This window comes from Bos indicus, chromosome 11, assembly GCF_029378745.1.
Source record: "Bos indicus isolate NIAB-ARS_2022 breed Sahiwal x Tharparkar chromosome 11, NIAB-ARS_B.indTharparkar_mat_pri_1.0, whole genome shotgun sequence".
Classification (NCBI taxonomy): Eukaryota; Metazoa; Chordata; class Mammalia; order Artiodactyla; family Bovidae; genus Bos; species Bos indicus.
This window is the reverse complement of record NC_091770.1, coordinates 10,285,802-10,312,654: the sequence shown is the minus strand read 5'-3', so window position 1 is coordinate 10,312,654 and position 26,853 is coordinate 10,285,802. Positions and strand designations below refer to the sequence as shown.

The window sequence follows — 26,853 nt, the reverse complement described above, 5'->3', positions numbered from 1 at the left end:
CATCATTTGCTAAGTTCCTAAATCCCCAAGAAATCTCCCCATTTTAAGGATGAGGTAACTGAGGCCCAGAGAGGCGAAGTAACCTGCCCTTTGCCCAAGGTCACACAACTCCTACTTGAGGGAGCCACTATCTATCCCAGACAGGCTGGCTGGAGCCGACACACCTCCCAGCTCTAAACAGCGAGCTTCCTTTCCTTCTCTGCTCCCTTTCAAATTACACTTCCCTTCTCTTCTGTGCTCTCCATATGTGTTTTGTTTTGGTTTTTTAGGTCAGCTGGGCCTGCAAGAACTTGTTCGATATCTTTCCTAATCTTCCCCTTAAGTGCTTGCTGAGGAAAATTAAAGCTGGGTCCAGGACCTGAAGGAGAATCTGGTCCCCAGAGGTGCTTCTCTCAGCCTTCACTCTGGATCCCTTGTCCACGCTCCCATGCCCCAGCCTCAGTGTCCCTGAGTGAGTGGAGCAGAGGAGGGTTCCTTTCAGGGGCCAGGAGATGAGTTGAGAGGAACTATAACCCCTGTCCCTGGGGGATGCAGCCATTTATTAAAAGGCAGCTTCAGAGGGCTGCTTGTTGCCATCTCTCTTGCTCCTGCACTGCACCAGTGAAGGAGCAGGGCCGGAGCCTCCTTGCCTTCCAAATGAAGGCTGACTCAGCTCTTCCTCTGTGGCTGACTTGAGCAGGAAGGAAGGAGGCCTAGCCAGCTGGCTGGCAATGACCTGAAATCCATCATATGCCCCATTTGGCTCCTTCTAGCTCTGGTTAGGAACCCAGAGGGAAGAAGAGGCTATTCTTGAAGCATCCTGCAACCTCCAATAAACTGTCATGGGGTGGATGTGATCAAGGACCCTTTAATGCGGCCCATACTTGGGCATTTGGGGCTGGGAGTGGCTAAGGAATTCAGTCTTGACCCATAGCAGAATATTTTGAGACGTTCTACAAACCCAGAGGTTTGTTACAATTATTCTGAAGAGAAATCGAGGACAGCTGCTGCCTTTTCTCACACAACCGACCAAAAGAACATGATGCACAGTTAACAGCGGAGCAGAGAAGGCAGGCAGCACGGCTGACTCAGGGCTACATGCACAGATGCCACAGGACTCCCAGCTACCACCTGAGCTGGGGAGCGCAGCGCCGTTCAGTTGCCCAAGTTGTCAGACCAGATTTTCCTTTGATGTCTTCTGCTTAGGCTTTATCGTTCTTCGATATTGAGAACAATGTAAGGTTTATTTGAAAGCCACTTGGAGATGAAGGAAGAACTATAACATGGATAATCCCAGAAAAGGTCCAACTATCAACTAGTTTTAAATTCTAGTGTTTACAAAGTGGTACTCACTTGGGATTGAAAGCAGCCAAGTCAGTGTATGCAGCATCCATAAATAGAATACAAATCAGTTACAATGGAAACAAGATTCAATTAAAAAGAGTGCCCCCAAACAACCTCTTCCAATAGAGTGAGAGTGCCATGGTCAAACTGGGTTTTGCAGTAACACTAGGATTATGGAACTGTTGGAAAATGAGTGGCCCGTGGACTGGGAAAGAAACCATCCTAGTTAGCTCCCTCACTCCAGCCTGCTAAACATCTAGAATCTTCCTTCATATTCTCCTAATCAAAACTAGCTTGTCCTGTTTCCTGTTCCTTTCCTTTTCATGAGGAAACTGAAAACCTCATCTCACTAGGGCTAGTTGCTAATAATGATTTGGTTTAATAGAGCTGTGGTTCTCAAACTTCAGCGTGAGACTCACCCAGAAGGCTTGTTAGTATACAACTGGCTCTACCTACCCCCAGTTTCTGATTCAGCAGGTCTGGGGTGGTGCCTGAGAATCTGCATTCCTAACAAGTTCCCAGATAGTATTGATGATGCTTCTAGGGACCAACTTTGAGAACCAAGGCAATAGCATGACCCAAAAAAATGCAGTGACATTAGGGACCTGGGCCAGGCCAGGCCAGATGCTATTTGGAGTTAGGTGGATTCGATAATGGTTCTCAAATCCTACTTTATATGTCCTTTCAGGCTTACATCCCCTGTTCCTGCTGCTGCTAAGTCGCTTCAGTCGTGTCCGACTCTGTGCGACCCCATAGACGGCAGCCCACCAGGCTCCCCTGTCCCTGGGATTCTCCAGGCAAGAACACTGGAGTGGGTCCCCTGTTCCTAGGGAACCCCTATATTTGGTTTCTCCTGTGGATAGATGGTTCCCAGAATGTTCATATGACCTCAGAATTTGGACTATTTCTGAAAGAAATCAATCATGTGTAGTACTAAAAGCCATGTTTGTGGGAACGTGTGTTTAATGCAATGGATCTGTAGTTCAAAGGGTGTGAGCAGAAAATGAAAGCACCCCAGTGGGGCTTGGCCCACAGAGGCGGGATTTACTCTAGGGTATGAGGACAAGAGCCAGCAGGTAGGATCTCCTCAGTCTCCTGGGCAAGCAACATGCCCTGGATCAGGATGAAGGACAGCTTTACCTACTGCTGGATTTTAATGAAATACCTCAAAATTAATGATAGTGAAAAAAAAGAAAAAATTAGGTCTAGACATCTTTACAAATTCAGTGCAGTGACAGAGGGTGAGAGTGTACAACCAAAATGACATTCTCTGAGCTCAGAAAACTTTATAAGGCCTAGCCAAAAGTAGAGTGCATGGTAATTGTGCAACAAATATTTTGGCTGACTTATGATCAATTATTTTTAATCAATCATATGTATTAAGGTGCTAAACAACACAGTGTCTACTTATGTGCAATTCCCACCCAATCTGAGTATAGATATGAAAACGTCACAAGCATCCCATGAGACCAGCAGCACTGATACCCGTCTTTTACAGCTAAGAAACTGGTGTGACCTTGGGTGTCTCTGGACCTCAGTTTGCTCTGTGAGTCCAGCCTGGTGGTGCTAGGAGATACGTGGATGTCCCTCTAGGCTCTGCTCTATAGCATCCTGGGCACTCTGGGTGCATCCCTCTGAGGGCTCCTAGGGGCGTGATTATGACTATGAAGGAGGCCAGTGGTTCACCGACGGATAGTCCTAACATTACAGATGATGCTTTTTTTGGTCAGAAGGACCTTCACAGGAGTGGCACTGAGTATTATCGGCCTGACGTTGGTTGATTTAGCCTCCCACCCAGAGCGGGGGTCCTTTCTAAGATACCTTTGGCAGATGGATATCCAGGTAGTGTCCAAGCAGTTTGCTACCACCGAGGGGACCCGTACCTCTCAGGGGGGTGGCTCCCACCACTGTAAGTTATACCTTGAATTCAGCCAGCATTTGGCTTCCTGGAGCTTTCGTTCCTCAGCCTTCCTTCTGCATCTTATAGTTACACAGGGTGAATCTGGCCCCTCTGTGACATGACAGTCCTTCTCTCATACCACTCTAAGATCTGGTTAACCCCAGGTTCTCCAATCATTCTTTAGTGACATGGTTACCAGGCTCTCCTCACCCTGACTGGCCCTCTACCCTGGACATGTCACCATCTGCAGGGATGTTCACCCTTCGGCTGTAAACACTGGCAGAGATGTGTCAGGGAGAGCTCACGGCGTCATGAACTCATGTAACTTGGAGGGACTTGAGGTCCCATCAAGTCTACCTCTGGCCTGACGCAGGAACCCCTGAGCAGCACTCCTGACAGATGTAGTCTGCACATCACCCCACGCTGAGGCCAAGCATGCCTTCTTCGTCTCCCGGGGTATCACTGTCACTGCTCCCTCCTAATTATAACCCTGGGCTCTGGGATTTTGACCCTCATTAGAGCTCTTGTCCCCTTGGATTCCTTCCAAAAACTGGTTTAAGCCCCTGTACTTGCTCCCTTGGGACAGAAAGCCCTTGGCTGAACTGCCCCTCCCAACTGCCTCACTCTCCTGCATCTGAGTAGAGAAACGGGGCAGAAGGGGTCTGGATGTTGTGGGGGGAGTGGGTGGGGGGAGTGGGTGATGGGTGAGGGCCCAGGGCACCTCTGGGGTTACCGGTCACCTGTGTCAGGGGCGACGCATTCGCATTTGTAGGTGGTGATGGAGTCAGGCTTAAAGTTCATGTTGATGGGGTAGTACTTGAAGGTACCAATCATCTTCTTGATGGCATCATAGATGAAGATGAAGCTGATGAGGGTGGAGAAACCCTCCTCAGTGAAGCGGGTGATATACTTGATGACAAAGCTGGCATCTGTGGCCACCAGGATAAGGCACTGGACGGCCGAGTGCAGGCCAATCCAGAGGCGGAACTCCATGTAGTCCAGGCCATTGCCTCTGGAAGGCAGAGGGAAGCAAAGACCTCCAGCCCAGGCTCTTGGCTGTGCTCAGCTCCCCAGACCCACCCTGGGGGGCTCATCTGCTCCTCCTGTGGCACAGATACCCCCCTAGGAACTACAAGAGGACTGGGATTGTGGGCAGGTCCTGGGTGGGGTTGTCTGGTCTGTGAGAATTCTGGGGCAAGGATCTCATGGGGTGGCAAAAAGGTGCTCACACACTTCCGTTCTGAAACATTTGGTAACAAACAGCCAGAGTGAATGAAAACAGGGAATTTCAGAATGACCAAGCTGGAGCAGAAATGGGCTTACAAATGGGCTCAGGTTGTAGATGCAGCAACTGAACCCAGAGCTGCCTGAGTCAGGGTATAGCCTTCCAACCTCCAGCCTGAAACATTTTATACACTGTATTGGCTTTCAAGTCATAATTGCTCACTCTGCTAGTGGTGTGAATGCTCTCTTCTTGTCTTGCCTGGATTTCTCCCTATGCGCTTTGCTAATATGCACTAAAATGGCTTTAAGGCAGGTAGCGGAGGGGAGTCAGGATGGACCGCCTCACAGTGCCTCCTACAGGTAACAGTTTTGGTACCTTCTCACTCCGTCAACCCCCCCACCCCATGGATTATAACCACGGGGGGAGACGGGGTGAGAGCCCTGGGCTGGAGGTCTTTGCTTCCCTCTGCCTTCCAGAGGCAATGGGGCTCAGGGCTCCCCCCTACCCTAACCCCCGCATAACTGCTGCAAGTGAGGAGCAATCTGCAGGAGGCGGGGAGGCGGGAAGGGCACCTACTTGCTGAAGTCGAAGAGGAGCTTCTCAAAGATGAGGATGGGTCCCGTGCTGCTGAGTATGATGAGAGGCTGTCCCGAGAAGAGGCAGAACAAGGAGCCAGCCATGGCAGTGCCCAGGAAACTCTCCATCACTCCCTGGGGGCACGAGGACTGTGAGGCTCAATAGAAGCATGAGAAGGGGCCTCTCCAACAAGCTAGAACCCAGTTATCTTGGCAAGAGCTCAGGCCACAGCACTTGTCCTTTGTCCTAGGTCCTCTCCTCCTCAAATTCTGCTCCCCATCTCCGACTCCGCAACCTCCCACAGTTGCCAGCGTCACTCTCCCTAACTCTAGGCCCCATATGACTTCCTTTTGGCACTCTAGGGCCTCAAATGGAGAAGGAAATGGCAACCCACTCCAGTATTCTTGCCTGGAGAATCCCAGGGACAGAGGAGCCAGATGGGCTGCCGTCTATGGGGTCATATAGAGTCGAACTTGACTGAAGCGACTTAGCAGCAGCAGCAGCAGGGCCTCAAAAACAGGGCTGCCAATGGTTGTGCTTGTACCCCATGCCCGTTTTACTTCCAGAGGACACCCCACTCATCTACCCAGTCATTTTTTCATTCAAAGATCTAGTAGGTGCTTTTAGAGATCAGATCATTCATTCATTCAAAATCCATTAAGGGCCAACTATGCATCAGGCATTGTGCTAGGTATTGAGGACCCATTAGCAAACAAGTAAATACATCTTCATTCTAGTGGGAGATACAGACAAGTAACTAGGCAATTTCCATATAGAAGTTTCTCAACTTCAGCACTACTTACATTTCAGGCTAGATCATTCTTTGTTGTGGGAGGGGCTGCCCTGTGCATTGTAGGATGTTCATTAGCATCACAGTAGCACCTCACCTCCCAGTTATAATACCTCAAATTGTCTCTAGATGTTACCCAATGTCTCCTAGGGGTCAAAATCATCTCTTCTTAAGAACCACTGCCAAGGAATGTGATAAGCTGGGATAAGATAAGGGTGTCACAGGAGCACACAGTAGGAGTGAAGGGTGGTCAGGAAAGCCTCCCAAGAGGTAGACAGACTGAAGCTGAGACCCCAAAATTGAGCCGAGAATAGACCAGCAGCATAGGGTAAGTGGAGTGATGAGAAAGAGTGTGGTCTGGGAAAAGGGAACAGAGTGTACAGAGGCTGGAGCTAAAAGGGAGCCTGGCTTTGAAAAACTGAAAGATGATCGGGATTGATGGAAAACAATGCAGATGAGTGAGGACAGAAATCTGAGAAGGGGAATAACTGGGAGATGGGCTTTGGAAGGAATGATGCTAAAGCTGAAACTCCAGTACTTTGGCCACCTCAGGTGAAGAGTTGACTCATTGGAAAAGACTCTGATTCTGGGAGGGATTGGGGGCAGGAGGAGAAGGGGATGACAGAGGATGAGATGGCTGGATGGCATCACTGACTCGATGGACATGAGTCTGAGTGAACTCCGGGAGTTGGTGATGGACAGGGAGGCCTGGCGTGCTGCGATTCATGGGGTCGCAAAGAGTCGAACACGACTGAGCGACTGATCTGATCTGGGGCTTGAGAGGCAAGCAGGACCACGTCATGAGGCCTACTGGGGAACCCCGGATTCATGAGTCAAGGATGATGTGTGAATATCTGGGTCAACCATGGTCTTGCTCATTGGCTGGGGTAGCATCAGGTCTGGAGGGAAGACAATAGATGCAATGTTGGCCCTGTGAGTTGGGGAATCCCAAGGGGCAGCGATATGGACATGCCCAGGAGGCAGTTGGATATTGAACCTGCTTCTCAGGAGAGTGGTGTGGGCTGGAGATACGCACTCATTTCAGTTTATCTAGGAAAATGGGTCTTCACCTTGGTGCTCTGAGCTTTCCAGTGGTGCTATCCTGAAGGCCCCCATTAAGAAGGCCTTTGTCTGGGTCTCAGGCTAGTGTCGCTGTTGAACTGTTTTCCCCAGGGAGACCTGTCTTATTGTCATGATAGACATTTCTAAAAATATCTTAACTGCAAGCTAAGAATTTAAGGTTAGGTTTTTTAAAAAGTACAGGAAGAAGGTCACAATTAGCAACTCAATTAATTGTGATGATTAAATCCATTCAAGCATCGGTAGGAAAAATATCAAATACCAAAGCAGATGATTTCCCCTTAAACATTTGATCTATTTATATCATCTTTAAATTTGGTCTTTAGTAATATGATTTAGCTTTAGATTTTTGAATTATGTCAGCTTGCTATTATTATTATTTTTTTGAAGTGTAAAGGATTGCAAAAAGTGATGAACTGACCCTGAATGGTAGATGGAATCCTTACCTTGGTTCTGGGATTATGGCTTGTAGCTCCTTACCACCACCTTGTGGCAACGGATTTTTCTGAGATTTGCACTCACGTCTCCAATTTACACACACCTGATAATTGTCAGTGGCATCTCCCAGAAGCCCACCAAAGGTGATCGCGTTGGTGATGCAGCCGAGGTAGATGAACAGGATGGCAGAGACGGACTGAATGTGGAAGCCGTCGTAGAAGTCACTGGGGAACCAGGGCAGCTTCCTCTTGACATCAAGACACAGGCCACCGAAGAACCTGCTCAAGACAGGCCCAGGGATTGCTTTCTCACCACAAACACCAGTGTAGGGGCAGAGCTATTCCCAGGAGCCTGCAGGGCTTGTGGCAAGGAAGGGAACTTGACTAGGGATGGATGGAGGAAGGGATCTTTTCACTAGAACATTTCACATCAGGGAAGAATTCTCTCCTTAGACCCACTATCTCCACTGGGAAGGGTGGTCACAGACAGCCCGAGCGGGAGAAGGAAGGCCTTATGGGATCATGTCTTGGGGGCAGACCTAACATTCTACAGGGAATGAAAATCCTGGGGTCCAGTGATGGCTATCTTCCTCGTGTCCCTGATTATCTGCAGGATTTCGGTGCTTGGTAAACGTGTGTCCAGCGTTAGGAGATGGAGAGATCCTGGTTTATAGCAGATTCATCAAGGGCAGATCCTGAACCTTAAAACTGTTTTATTTACTTCGTGGAACAAACAAGTGGGAAATTTAAGGTTTGGGGAGAGTGTTTACTGGGGACGCTATTCTCCAAAGCTCTGAACACAGTGAGCAGGGTTTAGCATACAGCAGGGTTTAGCATACAGTAGAACCACTGGATAATCCTTTGTTAATGGCGGGGGGGGGGGGGGGGGGGGGGGGGGGGGGGGGGGCGCGTGGGGGTGGGCAGTACTGTGCATCAGAGGACATTGAGCAGCATCCTTGGTCTCTATCTGCTGGATAACAGTATCATCTCCCCTTCAATTGGGACAAACAAAAAATGTCTCTGAAAATTGCCGAATGTCCCCTGGGTAAGGATCAGGGTAGGGAGTGGGTAAACCTGGGAAACACTGGCTGGCAGACAGCCAAAGGCATATAAAGCATGACTCCCTTCTCAAAGTCATAGCTTTGCAGGACTGATTCTGTCCTTTCCTAAATTCAGATCAACCGAAGTTATTCTAAAAGCTTGCAAAGAAACCCAAACAAGCCAGGAAAATCTATTGTTTTCTTTTAAAACAAGTTTTTTGACTAGGTAACAAGGTTAAAAAATGCAAAAGGTACTGTTATGGACTGAATTGTGTCCCCCAAAAAGATGTATCAAAATTCTAACCTGTAGATGTGACCTCATTTGGAAGCAGAGTCTTTGCACATGAAATCAAGTTAAGATGAAGTCATTAGGCAGACCCTAATCCAATATGACTGGTATCTTCACAAGAAAAGGAAAATGCCATATGAAGACAGAAACACAGGCAGAGCATCATGCAAGGACACAGGCAGGATGAGTGGCAAGCAGCAGCAATGACCGCTGGCTGCCGCCAGAAGCTAGCGACAGTCAGGGAAGGAGTCCGCCCAGAATCTCAGAGGCAGCCTGGCCCTGCTGGCACCTTGATTTGGAACTTCTAGACTCTAGAACTTCGAGAGAATCAATTTCTATTGTTTAAGCCACCTAGTCTGTGATATGTGTTTCCGCAGCCCTAGAAAATGAATACAGTTAACAGAGGGTGTGCTAAGAAAAGTCTGGGTTCCTTCACTTTATGCGCACTTCCCCTTTTCCTGTCTTGTCCCGGAGGAGCTTTGCAGGCGGGGGAGGAAAAGCGTGCAGCGCTCAGATACCGCAAGGCCTGGAGTGGGTGCTGGAGACTGAGGAGGAGAAGATTCCTAAAAGGAGCAGAGAAATCTAGGACAGCTGGAGTGGCCGGCAGGCCTGGAGTGGGCACCTTCCTGTCCAGATCAGCTCTTCCCCGATTTCATGCGCTGTTGGCATCTCTCCATCAGCCGCGCCGCTCCCTCCGCCGGCCCCGCCGCCCCCTCCGCCGCCTGCAGCGCCGCCTCCAGCAGCCCCGCCGCCGCCTCCCGCCACGGAGCCGTTCATCTGGCCTAATTCAGTCAGGGAGAACACAGACTTCCTGGAAGGAGAAGGGGGACAGGGGACAGTAGGGCTCCCAGTCCTGCGAAGAGCTCAGCACCCCCAGGACTGGCCTCATCAGGCTTAACCTCTTCAGCTACAATCATCAAATATCTTCAAATACGGAGAAAAATACATAAAAGGATCCAGCAATATCCCCTCACAGGTCACCCGGGTTTTATAGATGCACACATTCAGCATATTTGCTTCTGATTTTTTTTTTTTTTTAGAGAAATAAAAAAAAGCATAAACCCATGTATGTTGACGTCTTTTTTTCAAACCCAAATAAGAAAGGAACAGACTGAAAGCTCCCTCTGGACCACTTCCCCGCTTGCCACCGCTCATTCACACACACCTCTTGTCAGCAGAAGGCACCTTCTTGGGTGGCTCAATTCGGATATTCGGGTCCCATTCTCCCGGGGGAAGCACGATGACCTCGTCCAGAAACTCATCGATCCCCGCGATCAGATCCTCTCGATTCCGGGCCTTGTAGGCCACATCGCTGAAGAGCTGGCAGGGAGAGAGGTGTAGGAAGAGAGAGGGCTGCTGCCTTGCTGCCGTCCCCATCTCATCCACCTCCTTGGGGCACACTGCATATACTTTCAAAGAAAGGTGCCTTCTGGGCCTGAAAACCAGGTCTCTGTATTCCAGTCATCTGACCTGGGTTGAGTTACCTTCCTGCTCTGTTTCCCACAGAGCAAGCTCATCAGAAAACCTGTGGAGCCCAATCAAAGGAGCTCAGGCATTTCGACTGCTTTACGTCCCAGCCCTTCATCTTTGGAGGGTCAGGCTGCATCATTCCACACTGTCCCAGCATGTTCTTCCTGACTTTACAGATCTGATTTGGTTGTGCTCGTTTCTAAACTCCCCTAGTCTCCCCATCACAGATGGTCAACTCTCAACTCTGCCTACAGGCTCTGGCTCCTCTCTTTGGTGTCACCTTCTGCTCTTGAAACTCTTCCACTGAGCCTATATCAAACCACTCCCATCCAGCTCTCCATCTCTGAGCTGTGGCCCTGGTTCCCTTTGCCTGGAATGCCTGCCTCCTAAGCTTGTGCTCATCCTTAACTGTGAAGCTCCATCGTGTGTGAAGGGCCCCCCGACTGCCTGGGCAGTTGGCATGTGGTTCACTCTCGGGTTGTCAGGCTGTGTCTCCCACTTGATTGGTGCTCCTAAAGGGCAGTAACTATTCCCTCGTTGTCATAATCCTCACACCTGTACAGGGCCTGGCATACAGGAGATGCTCAAATGTGACTGTTGAATAAGTGAATGAATGAAGGCGCAATGTTTGATGCAGGAGCCTTGACATTCAGGAGTACCTGCTTCTTGTGGCACTTACGTCATCCACCATGAGGGTTGCAATGGCACGGCCAATTTCATTGTAGGATTTTGCTCTCCCAGAAGGTCCCAGCAGTATGAACAGAAATCTGCAAAGAAGATGGAGGAGGAGGAGAAAAGCGAGAAGGAAAAATAAAACCAGATGGAGAGAAGGATTTTCTGGTCTGAAATAGTATCCATTCTCAACTTTTTAACTGACCATAAACATCTCCCATATTTGCTCCCATGAATCCCATATTTGCTTTGGAGATACATTCTTCTTCACTTCTGCCTAGGCACCCTCACCATGCCCTGGGGTCCCAGAACTCACCCAACAACCCCCTTCCCACCTGTTGGCTACTTCTTGTTTATGATTATTTTAAATAAACTCTATGTACCTCTTCCCCAGTCAGATCTCCCTCCCCAGCCAGTTCCCTAGTTTTCCTTCTTCATTTTAGGGGTGTCTCCAGCAGCACTGCTGGCTGACTGCATGGACAGCCGGCCACCCGAGGATGGGTGTGGTGGGCGGATGTCAACAGCTCTCACCTGGTAGGCACAGGCACCTCGGTCACCCCTCCCAGCATAGCTGACTGGATGAGACGTACGAAAGCGATGAACGGCTGGTCCAGGAAGTCCACCTCGCCCACAAGCACGTTGGAGGCTTCTGAGTCCTTGGGGATCTTCTTCATGAATTTGTTTTTCCGCTGGTCAGTGAGGGGGACATGAGATACTCATGGGTACTCATATGCAGTGGTTTTGGCTCTTACTCAGCTCATTCAGATTACTCTGAAGGCCTAACCTTACAAAATTCTCCCAGTGTTTCTCTAGAGACTGAAGGAAATAGCCCAACACTCTCCTGCAGCCTGCAGATGAGGAGACTCAAAGTTGGTTAACCCCAGGGACCAACTAAGCCTTTCATAGACGGGAAGGAGCAGGCAATGACTTGACCCCCCCAAGACATTCCTTGTTCTACTGAAGTATGAGCTGAGGGGTCAGAGAAGAGAGCCAGGCTTGCTGGACAGCGAGTCTCATCCCCCAGCTGCAGCTCAAGCCGATGGGGGTCTTGGCTCATACACTCCATTGCCCAGCCCTCCGTCTTTGCCTTCACCCTAGTGGCTATGGGAGGAACAAGACCATCCTGATGGGCAGAGTGGACGGACTTTGTTTTCTCTCTGCCACCCAGCATTCTGGCTGATGGGAATCCCTGTACCTGTGGATCCAAGTCTATGGGAGACTTCGGTGCCCCCAAGTCACCCCCAGGGAACCTCCAAGGAAACTCATAGCTTCTGAACTTTTCCAGCTGAGACTATTGAAGTGCCCTCCAGCCAGTCCCTCTGGCTGGTGTCTGTTCAGGGCAGAAAGGTCAAATAGGCAGAGTGAGTGGGGTCTGATGTGAAAGGTGCTGGAGACAACCCCCTGCCCACTCTCTGTGGTTATGACTTCCATTCTATGAATAAGACATTTATTCCTCCCGAGTCCCCTCAGACAAAGAAAACGCCCAGGGGTGGTCACGTACATGCTCTTGTTCATCTTGAACATCTTAGGGTGCATTAGTTCTTCAGATCACTTTCCCTCTAGGTAGCAAGGGGTGGGCGAGGGACAGAGACAGTTTCAGAGAAAGAGGTGGGGAGGGGCGTTTGGGTAGCACAGGGCTCGTGGGAGGCCACAGTAGCTGACAAAGGAAGAAAGGGCCCAGGAGGAGCAGGCTGGTGCTTCAGAGAGATCCTTGGGTGCCTCAGTTTTGCTACCCACTCCTCACCTGATGGGAGTCTCTCCTGTGAGCACAGAAGCTTAGTGAAGATAAGTTCCTCTGTCCCTGAAGAGGGGTCAGCTGTAGGCATGGGCATGGCCAACAGGTCTTGCCCCTTTGGGCTCACAGCCATTTCCTGATTTGACTCATGGAATGCGTGATACAGACTGGGCTGGGGCCCTACCAGCACTCGATGAGGCTCTGTGAGTAAGGGCTACACCCTTATAATCTCTTAAAACCACTCAGAAACGTAAAACTGTCATAACCACCCAGGCAACAACACGAAGGACCCTAATGTAGTAAGAAGAAGCAACAGCAGGTGTTAATGGGAAGGCCAGAATCCCCAGGACTCAAAAGGTCCCTTTGTCCCAAGCTCTGTCAGCTGATTCATAAGCAGGTTCTTCAGGATGGAGGGCTGAGCATGCCAGGGCAGCCACCGTGCCCCTGCCAACTCTATGTACTCGGGCTCCAGGCAGGGAGAAGCTCTAGGGGACTGGAGGAGAGGTCGGTGGTAGGCATGTCCTGGAGAACAAGGTTTTGAAACCACAATGCTCTGGGATAGCCCATGTAGCACACGTGTAACCAGGAGCAGAGAGGAGCAAAATCCGGGCCTGTGGTCCCAGTAAGGAGGCGGGGTGGTAGTACCCCAACAAGGGACCATGGGAGTGTTCTGGCTGGGTGATGGTCTGGATGTGGGCCTGTCTAACCAGGGTCCTGCTGGCCCCACTGCCTAAACCCGGGGGACTCTTGTCCAGCTCTGCCAAGTCACTGCACATGGCCACACTGTTTGAATCCATCTCTGCCCACTGGGAACTCACTGGAACTCAGGGCCAACGTGGAGTGGTAAAAAAAAGATGCACCTGAAGAAACCCACTGTTGTACAAAACTGCTGTCCCCACAACAAGCCAACTGCTGCTACAAACACTGAGAAGCAGCATCCTACAACTGGTTAGGAGAACTGGATGCTGGTGCCTGGTGTTGGGCTCCAGTCCTTCAGTAAAAGGCAGCTCTGCTTGGGGAATGTAGTGGATAGTATTCTTGTCACCACTTAGGCAGTAAAAAGATACGTTGTGAAAAACTTTCACTAGTCAGTGCTTTCTTGTCACGGCTCAACTGTCTGCCCATGACTACAGTACAGTGGGGTTCTTCTCTAAATAATATTCCAGGGTACTCGTTCCTAAGCCAGTCCCAAACTAAGGGCTCTAGAGTCAGACTGGATCAAATCATGGCCACGCCACCTTTCAGCTGCATGAACTTGGGCATGTTATTTAACTCTTTTATGCTCTCATCTGTAGAGGGAAGATGACACAGTACCCTCATGATGCACAGGAAATGCCCCGCACGGTATAGTGCATGCAATATGTGGACCTCAAATGTTGGTTGATTTTGTTATTGTTGTTTTGCTATTTTGGCCACCAAAAGGCCATCCAGACACTGACTTCACTGACTTGAGGGAATGCTTTTGTTTTGCCTACTCCCAAACTTGGGGCTGCCTTGAACCCTTGGAAGTCACCCAAGCCCTTGAGAAGTTGGTACCAAATTTCAGATGCCCTTTCTCACCTTCCTTTCTACCTTTTGGGGGCAGAGGCAAGGGGACCTTGAGACCTTCTGCCTCTGAGGTGTGCGTGTTTGGAACTGAGGGCAGCCTCCTGTGTGCTTCCCTCAGGGGCATAGTCATGGGGCTCCCGAGCTGTTTGCGGGCTTCTGACCTTATCAATACGTGAACCATGAACTTCCAGATGTTCAAGCTGGTTTTAGAAAAGGCAGAGGAACCAGAGATCAAATTGCCAACATCTGCTGGATCATGGAAAAAGCAAGAGAGTTCCAGAAAAACATCTATTTCTGCTTTATTGACTATGCCAAAGCCTTCGATTGTGTGGATCACAATAAACTGTGGAAAATTCTGAAAGAGATGGGAATATCAGACCACCTGACCTGCCTCTTGAGAAACCTGTATGCAGGTCAGGAAGCAGCAGTTAGAACTGGATGTGGAACAACAGACTGGTTCCAAATAGGAAAAAGAGTACGTCAAGGCTGTATATTGTCACCCTGCTTATTTAACTTATAGCAGAGTACATCATGAGAAATGCTGGGCTGGAAGAAGCACAAGCTGAAATCAAGATTTCCAGGAGAAATATCAATAACCTCAGATATGCAGATGACACCACCCTTATGGCAGAAAGTGAAGAGGAACTAAAAAGCCTCTTGATGAAAGTCAAAGAGGGGAGTGAAAAAGTTGGCTTAAAGCTCAACATTCAGAAAACGAAGATCATGGCATCCAGTCCCATCACTTCATGGGAAGGGGAAACAGTGGAAACAGTGTCAGACTTTATCTTTTTGGGCTCCAAAATCACCGCAGATGGTGACTGCAGCCATGAAATTAAAAGACGCTTACTCCTTGGAAGGAAAGTTATGACCAACCTAGATAGCATATTCAAAAGCAGAGACATTACTTTGCCAACAAAGGTTCATCTAGTTAAGGCTATGGTTTTTTCCAGTGGTCATGTATGGATGTGAGAGTTGGACTGTGAAGAAAGCTGAGCGCTGAAGAATTGATGCTCTTGAACTGTGGTGTTGGAGAAGACTCTTGAGAGTCCCTTGGACTGCAAGGAGATCCAACCAGTCCATTCTAAAGGAGATCAGCCCTGGGTGTTCCTTGGAAGGAATGAGGCTAAAGCTGAAACTCCAGTACTTTGGCCACCTCATGCGAAGAGTTGACTCATTGGAAAAGACTGATGCTGGGAGGGATTGGGGGCAGGAGGAGAAGGGGACGACAGAGGATGAGATGGCTGGATGGCATCACCGACTCGATGGATGTGAGTTTGAGTGAACTCTGGGAGATGGTGATGGACAGGGAGGCCTGGCGTGCTGCGATTCATGGGGTCGCAAAGAGTCCAACACAACTGAGCAACTGAACTGAACGGACCTTAGCAAGTTTTCAGCCAAGCTGGTGAGAAACAAGAATTGACTTTATCCAGCACCAGCCAAGGAGAAGATATACCATTGCGCAGTCCAGCTGATTCACTATCATTAATGTCTCCATAGGGAGGCCCTACTGCTTCTCTACCCACCCAAGTCCCCACTTCATCATTCAAAGTGCTTGTGGATGGGTCACAGAGGAGGCAAACTCTGTGTGGCAGTCTCTTCAATAAATCCCCAGTTCAAGGACAGCTGACATCTCATCTGATCACATTTCTCTGTCCCCAGGGCCTAGCGCACAGCCCAAGTGATGGATTGTCAGTCACTATGGCTGCCCAGAGCCCCACCTATGTCCTTCCTGGGGACCCCACTTTTTCATGGGACTAGAGTTTTGCCCATAGGTTTCCCCACCCCTAAAACCAAAGACTTCTTCCCGCCCTGGCCCTCCGCTGCAGCCAAGGGCAGTGGTTTCCTACCTGGTCGGTATTTGGGGTGAGAGAAATATCGTTCATGCTTCTGCTCTGGGCGTGACCTAGGAGAAAAGGAAAAGGAGGTCCATCAGGGGAGACAGGTGCTCACAGATCCCTTTCTCTTGGTCTCTACACAGGCTCATCCCATCTTCACAACCAAAGCAAACTCCCCCGTTATCCTGCAGCCCCTCTCAGCTAGCATCCTCTCTCTTTTCTTCCTTTCAATGGCAGCTTTCTTAGAAGAGTTACTGGACCCCAGGTTCTACTGCTTCCTTCTCACTCCTCAATATGCTACTCCCTGGTTCCAGCCCGCTGCCCAGGGATCTGCACAGGCCCTGCAGGTGGGGAGGGACACGGACGCCCTGCTGGGTGAGGAGCCAGGCGTCACCAAGCTTCGACTCTGTTGGAGAGAGAAGAGCAGTTTCATGTCTCTCTGCCATGACCCATGCGAGTCTTTAAAGAGGGCTGGGGATTTGGGCTGGCAGAGGGGAGGTAGGTGGGGCTCCCCATGGCCGACAGTTCCTTGCTGCATGAAGGCAGGAGAAGGCCAGCTCTCATTTCCCACCAGCAGCCAAATCCAGCGAGCCCCCTCAGGCTTACTGTGGTCTCTGGAGTCCCTGTACTGCCAGACTCTGCTTTCCTTTATTTCCATCCAGGATCCTCTCAGTCTGGGCTTTTCTCAGGGTCTTGCTTTGCACTCAAACCCTTCAGAGCCCTGACCCCCTCCTCCTCGGTCAATCCCATCCATTTCTGTTTCTTCCCCATCCACATTTGTGCCGGGGGTGCCCAGGTTATGTCTCCAGCCCAGATCTCTCCCCTAAGCTCCAGATTTCTCTGAGCAGCCCTGCCTGGCACTTCAGACTCCACACACTAGGAAACAAAACTCATTGTCTTCCATCAAATCACTCCCTCTATGGACACGACTGAAGCGACTTAGCAGCAGCATAGACCCTACATCACCCAATGCCCTATCCCACATGTTCATGGGCAATCAGAGCAGACCTTGGAGCCAGCTTCAACTCCATTTGCTGAATTCCACCAGCGTCTTTCTCTTTCCATTCTCGCTCTTGCTGCCTGAACACGGCCCTCATCTCTTGCTCCCAGTCATTCAGTCTCTTCTAGCTTATTTCTGATCATGATATGTGCCCGCATCAGACTTCTCAGGAGAACTCATTACCCTCAGAATAAAGGCCAGGACCTTTTACAAGACACATAGGCCCTCTTCACTTTGGACCCTCTTTCCTTTACATCCTACATCCCTGGTGAACGGAATCATTATATTTCCCCGAATATGCGGTGCCCTTCACAGCGCCTTCCCTTCACCTGCTGTTTCCTTTGTTCTAAAGACCATGCTCCTGGAAGACTTCTATTTATTCTCCAAGACTCAGGCAAGTGTCTCTTCCTCTCGGAGCCTTCCCAGGTGCCGTCTTGTGGTGGGGGGTGTGTGTGCACACAAACCTGTAACCACTTATTCATGCCTTTTACCCAGGTTCCCACCATGGCAACGTTGGCACAGGGTGACTTCATACACAGTGAATAAATGAGCAGAAGGCTCATGCCAAACCATTCACAGCCTCTACTGCCAGCACTGCTCTGCGGAATAACCAAGACCAGGGAGACTAAGCACATCCTGGGGTCACTGAGAACAGACAGAAAAGACCACGGCACAGCCCAGCTGCACCTGTGGTCACATCGCCACTGCGGTCTCAAAGCATTCCCCTGGCCTGGTCAGTGGCGCAGCCCTGACCTGTGCTTGTTCGTATCTTGTCATTTTAGTGAAAGTGCTTAAAGGAAAATACTCCTTTGCACTTCCCAAATTCCCTCTTTTTTTTTTTTTGTCTCACGGCTCACCCGTCTGTCCATCCCTGACAAGCTGCTTGACAAAGTCCGGTCTGTGGCTGTGCCCCCCAGGCCCCCGTGGGGGCTGCAGCTCCATCAGTGTTTCACTTCGGGGGCCAAGACTGTCAGGCAGGATGAGAACATTCTCCGACTGTCCTGGAGGAAAAGCTGGGTTCCAAGACAGATCTAGCCTGCTTTAAATTCTGTTTCTAGGAAGACTTCTCACCAAAAACAGGATTAATGATTAGTTTGGTGAAAACAAAGCCATAGGCCAAGTTAAGGACGCCCAGCGCATGGGACTGGGTATTGATTATGACAGGACTTGATTTAGAGTTGCATTTTTTGGAAAAATCATTTAGAAAATTTTGGTAGTAAGTTAGACTATGAGGGCAGCCCAGGGTTTGGCGTGAATGTTAGATTTCTTCTGACGCCTGAGAATTCTAGACAGACCCTGGTCTTTACCTCCTCTGCTATGAAAGTGTGAAAGTTGACTTCAGAGTCCCAGCCAGAACAAAAGGGCTGCACCGAGCGGAGAAAGAAGAAACTCACACAGACGGCCGTAATTCGCACTTTGCCGCACCCTCAGGTCCTCAGTGGAGTGGTGTAGGCTCGGGCCGGCCTTGGGGCTCCGGGCTGGGCTTCGACCTGGGAGGCACAGAAGGGGTTTAACTCTAGCAGACTTGCTACAGTGACGCACATCAGCACAGTCCTCGTTTACAATCACTTCACCTGAATAAAGCTAGGCTGCAAGACAGATCTCTTCCCCTTCGAGGAAGAAAGGATGGTTTGGTTGTTTTGGATTTTGTTCTTGTTTTTTTTTCAGAATCTTTTGAAGCAAGTGGATAGTGTGAATGTGATTAGAGAAAATACCTGTACTGTTGAAAGTGGGATAGCTACACAATTGATGAAATAGGCATCAGGTTTAGGCCTGATTCCACACCATGCTGATCATTTGACCCGAGGCAAGTAACTTAACCTCTCCAGGCCTCAGCCTAGGGAACCTAGTCCACAGCATGCTGATCATTTGACCTGAGGCAAGTAACTTAACCTCTCCATGCCTCAGCCTCCCGCTCTGGGGATGATGAGAACAATAGCTGGTCACGGCCTCTTGTGAGGATGAAGTGAGTTTACACCTAGGGAGCACTCATGCCTGGAGCAGGGTAAGTGCTGCGTATGTACCTGCTGCAGGCTAAACGTTTTCCATTTTAAAATAATTGATCTACAGAGATTCCTCAAGTCTCTTCAGCTAGCAGCATTATCAATTTTGTACTGATTCCTGCACTTATCTGACAGGTCCAGCGAGGCTAGAGTCTGGGCATCTCGGCTCTGGGACATCAAGGGTGGAGGGTTGGAGATTTGAGATGCATGGAAGGAACAAGCGTTATGGCCCAACTCACTGCTGGTGGAGGAGACCGCCTTTCCAATGTCAGCCAAGGAGCGGTGGATGGGCTTTGTGGTTTGGTGGCGGTGTTTCCTCAAGAGGACGTAGCTGACCCTCTCGCGGAGCTCTGGACGAAGGAGGCCATCCTCAATTTGCTTCTCAATGACATCGTCTAAGTGGGAAACAAACACGCCTTGTCCACGGGGGACAGAATGACCAGGGGTGTGGGGGTCTTCAGCTTCACCTGTTATTTGTGGGATTAAAAGTGAACTAAAGGAGGCATGGAATGTAGAAATAGTCCCAACCTTCGCCACAAACTGAAAATGTGGACCAGTCATGAACCTTCAGGCTCCGTATATGTAAAAGTGTGTGTCTGTGGGAGTTGGTGCATGTGTGTGCATGGGGGTGCATGGTGTGTGCATGTGGGTGCATGTGTGCAGATGTGGTTCATGTGAGTGCATTGTGGGTGCATGTGTGCATGCAGGTATGGGTATAGGATTCTCTGCTCTTTCTATCAATAATATTGTGGAAAGTAAATGAAATTGTAACCATGAAAGACCCTAAGAAGCACAAGGTACTATGCCAAATGGTTTTAGTTCCAGTGTGAATTCTTTTTAGAAAAGTATTTGGGGCAGCATACATCTGGTAAAACTGAATGTGCTAAAACAAAATTCACAAGGGGTTTTAGGGACAGTGAGGCAAGCTACTCCCTTCCTTTGTCACTCCATCAAACGAGAGCTAATTTCCTGAAGATGAGTGATGATCCATTTACCCTGATAAGAAACAGGTTGCCATGGCAACAGGTGTCTCCACCTAGGCTCAGAAGCGCTCTCCGTTTCGTTCCATTGCTGAATGGTATTTCAGAGGCTGATCTTGCCCTCTCTGTAGGCATCTGAGACTAGGAGTAACTGTGACGCTGCTTTGGGAGTATCAGACCCAAAACCTGGTCTCCGCAGAATTAGGCAGGCATCAGAGGTGGGCATGCCACATAGACCAAGGGTGGGCAAGAGATGGGGCAGGGGAAGGGGGATGCTGCCCTGGTTTGCGGGGGCCACAGCAGTCTTTGCCTCACCTATGATCTGTGGTAAGGAGCCACCATCCAAATCCAGCAGCACGGTTCCCGTCTGCAGGCAGGTGCGGAGCTCAAAGAGGCTGTGCAAGGACAGCGTGGACACGTGGGGCTTGCTCCAGCGTTCACCTCCTTCCTCTACCTTTTCTTCAAACTTTATCCACCTGTAGAGGTAAGGACGGGGCTCAGCATGGCCTTTGCCCTCAGGAGGAGCCCCCAGCTGGGTCTCTTCAGGAGAGGGATGCTGGCTTGCAGGTCATGCTCTGCACATTGTGGGGGCATTGGCCCTCTACTCATAGGCAGAGGGTCTCCTGGGGACTCATCCCTCACTCCTCCTGATGGGGCCATGCTCAGGGCATGCTGAGGGCAAAATGGCAGCAGAGAATGACCATACATGGGTGTGAAGACTGTTCTTTTTTTCCTTTTATTTATTTTCTAATTGGAGGATAATTGCTTTATTGGATATGTTGCAAAACTGGGTTTGGTGATGGTGGCACAACTCTGCACATTTACTAAAAATCATTTAATTAATACACTTAAAACAAGGGAACTTTATGGTATCCTGCAATAATGGAGCTCTTTAAAAAACAAACCATCCACTGGATCCTAGTTACCTGTCTACTAGTCACATGTGTGTTCAGTGCCTGCCTTTTGAGGGTATGGTTTGCTGGGAGAGGCGATCATTTCCCCACAGTTCTACTGTAGGGCCTGAGGTTTCCATGAATCACACTTGGATTTTGGTTCTGAAAGTTCAGGGTAAAATCCAAATGTAATTTATGGGAGGAAAGAAATTAAACCAAAAATGTGTAAGAATTTGTCCTTTCTAGAAGCCTCGGGATCATAGGCTGAGGGGGAGGGCCACGTGGGAAGGCCTTGGGCCACTGGCAGAGGCGGCACCGGCCTGTGACTCCTCTGCAGAGGGCAGCACTGGACAGCCTGCAGAGCCGCAAGGTGGCAAAGGCTCCTGGCCGGAGACCTGCTCGCTCAGTTTTATTCAATTTCGACCTCAAATTACTGAGTAGCTTCAAACTATTCCAGTCAAAATCCTATGGGAATATTTTTGGGCTGTGACGAACTCTAAAGTTCCTCTGAAAAAGAGGATAGTTGGGGAATGTCAGAGAATAGTTAGGGAAAGTCTAAAAAAGAAGAATGGGGATGGGACATGCCTTTAGCAGATATAAAAACTTACTGAAAACCTTGAGTAATTAAAGCATTATAATTCCAGCCCAGATGTAGACAAAGGGATCTAGAAAACAACAGCCCAGAAACAGACCTGAGCCCCCATGGGGCCTGGGTTCTGATGGAGGAGTTGTTTAAAAGGCCGATAGGGACTACCTGGTGGTCCAGTGGTTAATAGTCCTCTTTCCAGTGCAGGGGACAGGGTTCAGTCCCTGGTCAGGGAATTCAGATCCCATGTGCCAATGGGCAACTAAGCCCATGCCCCACAACCACGCACTGCATTTAGAGAAGCCGGTGTAAAATGAAGAGGCCACGTGTTGCAATGAAGACCCAGTACAGCCAAGAAATAAATACAGTGATAAAAATTAAAAGATGACCAACCTAAGTGTAAAAAAATGAAGTCCCTACTTCTCACCAAACACTAGTAAATTGTATATGGATTTGGCAAAACTAATACAATTTTGTAAAGTTTAAAAATAAAATAAAATTGTAGTTGGAAAAAAAAAGGCTAAACAAAAAATTAATCTATAATGGAATATTGTTGAGCCTTTAAAATGAAAGGAAATCTTGACACATGCTGCAGCATGGATGAAACTTGAAGACATTATGCTAAGCGAAATAAGCCAGTCACAAAAGGACAAATATTGTAAGATTCCACTTATATGAGGGGCATAGAGTAGTCAAATTCATAGAGACAGGTGGTTGCTAGGGGCTGAGGAGAGAGGGGTGGAGGAATTGCTGTTTAAGGGCAATAGAGTTTAAGTTTTGCCAGAGGAAGGCGTTCAGGAGATGGATGGTAGTGATGGTTCTGTAACAATGGGAATGTACTTAATGTCACTGAACTGTACACTTTAAGATGGCTCAAATGGTAAAGTCTATGTTATATCTATTTTGCCCCACAATTAAATAAATAACAATGTGAAAATCTATAAACACAAATACAAATATACTAGAAGAGAATATAGAGGAATATTATATTCTTATTATAACATTATATAATATACATATTCTATAATATAATATATATTATAATTCCTATTATAATATTATATTCTTATATCCTTGGCTGGGGAGAAAGACTTCCTAAACAGTATGTAAAACCATAAAGGAAAAGAAATGGGCACTTTGTTATACAAAAATATACTAAAACCTGTGCATAACACAGTAAGACATAAATGAAGTTCAAAGAAATGCAATATACTCAGAAAATATTTGCAGCAAACAGGACATCAATGGATTGTTTTTTCTGGCTGCACCACATGGCATGTGGGATCTAGTTCCCTGACCAGGGATCAAACCCACACCGCTGCATTGGAAGTACAAGTCTTAGCCACTGAACTGGCAGGGAAATCCACGAAGCTTCTTCACAACAATGGGAAAAACGCAAATTACCCAACTGAAAAGTGAACAACTGAAAAGAAATGAAGATGGCCAATAAACTTCTGAAAAGATGTTCAACTTTCCTACTAATCAAGAACACTTAAAGAATGTTGCTGTGGGCTTCCCAGGTGGCCCAGTGGTAAGGAATCCATCTGCCAATGCAGGAGACACATGTTTGATCCCTGATCCCAGAAGATTCCACACACCGAGGGGCAACGAGCCTGCGTGCCACAGCTATTGAGCCTGTGCTCTAGAGCCCAGGAGCTACAGCTACTGAGCTCACCTACTGCAACTGCTGAAGCACGCAAGCCCTTAAGCCCATGCTCAGCAAGGGAAGCCACTGCCATGGCAAGCCCATGCATCACAGCTAGAGAGTAGCCCCCACTCACCGCACCCAGAGAAAAGTCTGCACAGTATCAAAGACCCAGCACAACCCCAAATGAATAAATTTAAAATGAATGTTGATGCAAAAGAAACAGCATCCTTTGCTTCTCATATTGTCAGAAATTTAAAAGATTGACAACTTCCTGTGTTGGTGGAAACACGGGGAGGTGGGCACTCATATACTGTATGTATGTACACAGTATGTGTGTATGTATATATAGTGTCATATTTATATAGTGTGTGTTTGTATATATATATATATCATGTATATATATATACATATAGTGTAGCCACACAGCCTTCTTGAGGTGAGGAATTGGGGAGCCTCTTTTGTCTTTCAACCCAGTAGTTCCAATTCTAGGTAGTTATCACAGGAGTATCATTGCACATCTGCACACAGTAAAGTGGATACTAGGAGACGCTCACTTCAGCTTTGTCCATTAGGGTGAAGAATTGGAAACCACCAGCGTTCAGTAAGGACTTTGTCATATCAGTTCCGTATGTCCATGCCACGGAATACCCCTCAGAGATAAAAAGTATGAGGATGAACTATGTGTACTGACAGGATGGACAATATCATCCCACTTTATAACAAGAAGAAAAACACGTGCAGGTGTGCACGGGGGTCTTTACACACGTGTCTGAGCAAATCCGGCAGTAGTTTTGGATGGATGCCTATCAGATGGTTAAATGATTACTTCTGAAGGGAGGTATGAGTTTGTTGGGGGCAAGATTTAAGACATTTTCACTCTACTGTGTTAATTAGTATCGTAAAAGTGCAGACTACGGAGCAAGACAACCAGCTTGAATCCCAGCTTTACATTCACCAGCTATGGACTTTTCTTCCCTGGTGGCTCAGATGGTAAAGCATCCGCCTGAAAGGCAGGAGACCTGGGTTCGCTCCTTAGGTGGCGAAGATCCCCTGAAAAAGATAGTGGCTACTCACTCCAGTATTCTTGCCTGAAGAATTTCATGGACAGAGGAGCCTGGTGGGCTACAGTCCATGATGTTGCAAAGAGTCAGACACAGCTGAGTGACTAACACTTTCACTTTCAGTATAGTGAGAGTGCAGCCTGTGGAACGAGACAACCAGGTTTTGAATCCCAGCTTCACATTTACTAGCTATGGAGTTTGAACATGTTACTCAGTCTCTTACCACCTTTGTTTTCTTCAGGAATAATAATCTACTACTACTACTACTACTAAGTCACTTCAGTCGTGTCCGACTCTGTGCGACCCCATGGACTATAGCCTACCAGGCTCCTCCCTCCATGGGATTCTCCAGGCAGGAGTACTGGAGTGGGTTGCCATTTCCTTCTCCAGGGGATCTTCCCAACCCAGGGATCGAACCCAGGTCTCCTGCATTCCAGGCAGATGCTTTAACCTCTGAGCCACCAGGGAAGCCCTAAGGAATAATAATAAGGAATAATAATAGTTTATAGCAATTAGAGAAGTGCCTGGCACATAATGCACATTCTGTTACTGTTAGCTTTGTAAATGTAAAAGGAAAGAACATTGCTTTTGTAAACTTAGAGACAATAAGCAAATAAGAAAGTAAAGGCATTCAGGGCTCTCCCAACCAGATGACATTATGATTGATATTATGATGACCTACATATTAGATCTCTGTGTACACGAACATGCACACACACACACATTTTATATTAATGACAGTATAAGGACATGATATCTAATGGATATCCTTTCACATCTATGAAATGAAATGAAAGTCTCTCAGTCATCTCTGACCCTTTGCAACCCCATGGACTGTAACCTCACAGGCTCCTCTATCCATGGAATTGTCCAGGAAAGAATACTGGACTGGGTTGCCATGCTTTTCTCCCACCCAGGGATCAAACCCTGGTCTCCCACATTGCAGGCAGATTCTTTACCACCTGAGCCACCAGGGAAGCCCATGTGCAGCGCTAAAGAACCGTATTACCTGTTAGACATTTTATCTCTGTAAATATTCATATCATTTTAAAGGCTCTTTAACATACCATTGTATGAGCAGACCAAAATTTATGTGAATAATCCTAATTTGGTAGACATTTATATGATTTCTAATTACTCTGTATTGTAAATAAGGTTGGTTTGAATATCCTTGGCCCTTGTCTGCACATTTTTACGTGTATGACATACATTGTCAAACTGTTCTCCAGAAAGCCATGCCGATTCTTATTTCCACTAGCGTACAGGAGACCTCACATTTCTCTGAAGTCTCTCAAACTCTAATATTGTCATTCCTTTTCAACTTTGTTCATTTAGTAATTGAAAAATTATATCATATTTGCATTATTTTGACTACATGTGAGGTTAAATATCTTTTCCTTTGTCAGATTTCCTCTTCACACAATTGTGTTAATACTTTGTTGTATTAACGTTTAACATCCTGATTCAATACATTCATTTGAGAACAGTTAACTGGGAGCCTGGAAGGACCTTGGGGGTTTAGAGGGACACAGGATGAAGAGGACTTTTTTCCTAATATACATGTGTTTATTGACTGTTTAAGCTGGCTTAAACTCAACATTCAAAAAATTAAGATCATGGCATCTAGTCTCATCACTTCGTGGCAAATAGATGAGGAAACAATGGAAACAGTGACAGACTTTATTTTCTTGGGCTCTGAAATCACTGCAGATGGTGATTACAGCCATGAAATTAAAAGATGCTTGATTCTTGGAAGAAAAGCTATGACAAACCTAGATAGCATACTAAAAAGCAGTGACATTACTTTGCCAACAAAGGTCCATGCAGTCAAAGCTATAGTTTTTCCAGTAGTCATGTATGGATGTGAGAGTTGGACTATAAAGAAAGCTGAATGCCAAATAATTGATGCTTTTGAGCTGTGATGTTGGAGAAGACTCTTGAGAGTCCATTGGACAGCAAGGAGATCCAATATTCACTGGAAGGACTGATGCTAAAGCTGAAACTCCAATACTTTGGCCACCTGAAAAGAATTGACTGATTGGAAAAGACCCTGATGCTGGGAAAGATTGAAGGCAGGAGGAGAAGGGGATGACAGAGGATGAGATGGTTGGATGGCATCACTGACTCAATGGACATGAGTTTGAGCAATCTCTGCGAGTTGGTGATGGACAGGGAAGCCTAATGTGCTGCAGTCCATGGGGTCGCAAAGAGTCGGACATGAGCAACTGAACTGAACTAATACGCTATGTGCTTTGCTCTGTTTAGTCACTCAGTTGTGTCTGACTCTTTGCGACCCCATGGACTGTAGCCTGCCAGGCTCCTTTGTCCATGCTGATTCTCCAGGCAAGAATGCTGGAGTGGATTGCCATGCCCTCCTCCAGGGGATCTTCCCAACCCAGGGATCAAACCCAGGTCTCTGCATTGCAGGTGGATTCTTTACTGTCTGAGCCACCAGGGAAGCTATATATATATATATATATATATAAAGTTTTCATATTCTTTTCCATTATAGTTTATTATAGGACATTGAATAAAGTTCCCTGTACTATTAACAGGACCTTGTTGTTTATCCACTGTATATATGATAGCTTGCAACTGCTAACTATTTCAAACTCTGAAGAATGGGAAAGTTTGATTAGAGGAGTCCTGGGAGGTGAAGACCAAAAACATGGGGCTGGAGCAGAGACTCAGGGACTTGCCTTGGAGACTCACAAAGGTAGAGCGGACATCTTTAATTGGGAAATATGTTTGGGAGAACATTA

General features: G+C 47.8%; 1 protein-coding gene and 1 non-coding gene across 6 annotated transcripts in view; both read right to left on the bottom strand.

Annotated features, from left to right (window-relative positions):
- The window catches only part of SLC4A5 (solute carrier family 4 member 5), a 138,034-nt gene that overhangs the window by 26,049 nt on the left and 85,132 nt on the right, over nucleotides 1-26,853 (bottom strand). For all 5 annotated transcript variants that reach the window (XM_070798418.1, XM_070798420.1, XM_070798419.1 and 2 more), the window contains 11 exons: nucleotides 20,219-20,379; nucleotides 19,163-19,318; nucleotides 18,315-18,410; nucleotides 15,933-15,988; nucleotides 11,334-11,491; nucleotides 10,810-10,897; nucleotides 9,826-9,980; nucleotides 9,283-9,471; nucleotides 7,436-7,610; nucleotides 5,025-5,158; nucleotides 3,964-4,235 (listed from right to left, as the gene is read on the bottom strand). In XM_070798418.1, the coding sequence (XP_070654519.1) occupies nucleotides 3,964-4,235; nucleotides 5,025-5,158; nucleotides 7,436-7,610; nucleotides 9,283-9,471; nucleotides 9,826-9,980; nucleotides 10,810-10,897; nucleotides 11,334-11,491; nucleotides 15,933-15,988; nucleotides 18,315-18,410; nucleotides 19,163-19,318; nucleotides 20,219-20,379 (1,640 nt within the window). The remainder of the gene's footprint in view (nucleotides 1-3,963; nucleotides 4,236-5,024; nucleotides 5,159-7,435; nucleotides 7,611-9,282; nucleotides 9,472-9,825; nucleotides 9,981-10,809; nucleotides 10,898-11,333; nucleotides 11,492-15,932; nucleotides 15,989-18,314; nucleotides 18,411-19,162; nucleotides 19,319-20,218; nucleotides 20,380-26,853) is intronic.
- On the bottom strand, nucleotides 24,488-24,559 carry TRNAS-GGA (transfer RNA serine (anticodon GGA)). Its single transcript has one exon. It is a non-coding gene; the product is annotated as a tRNA-Ser (tRNA).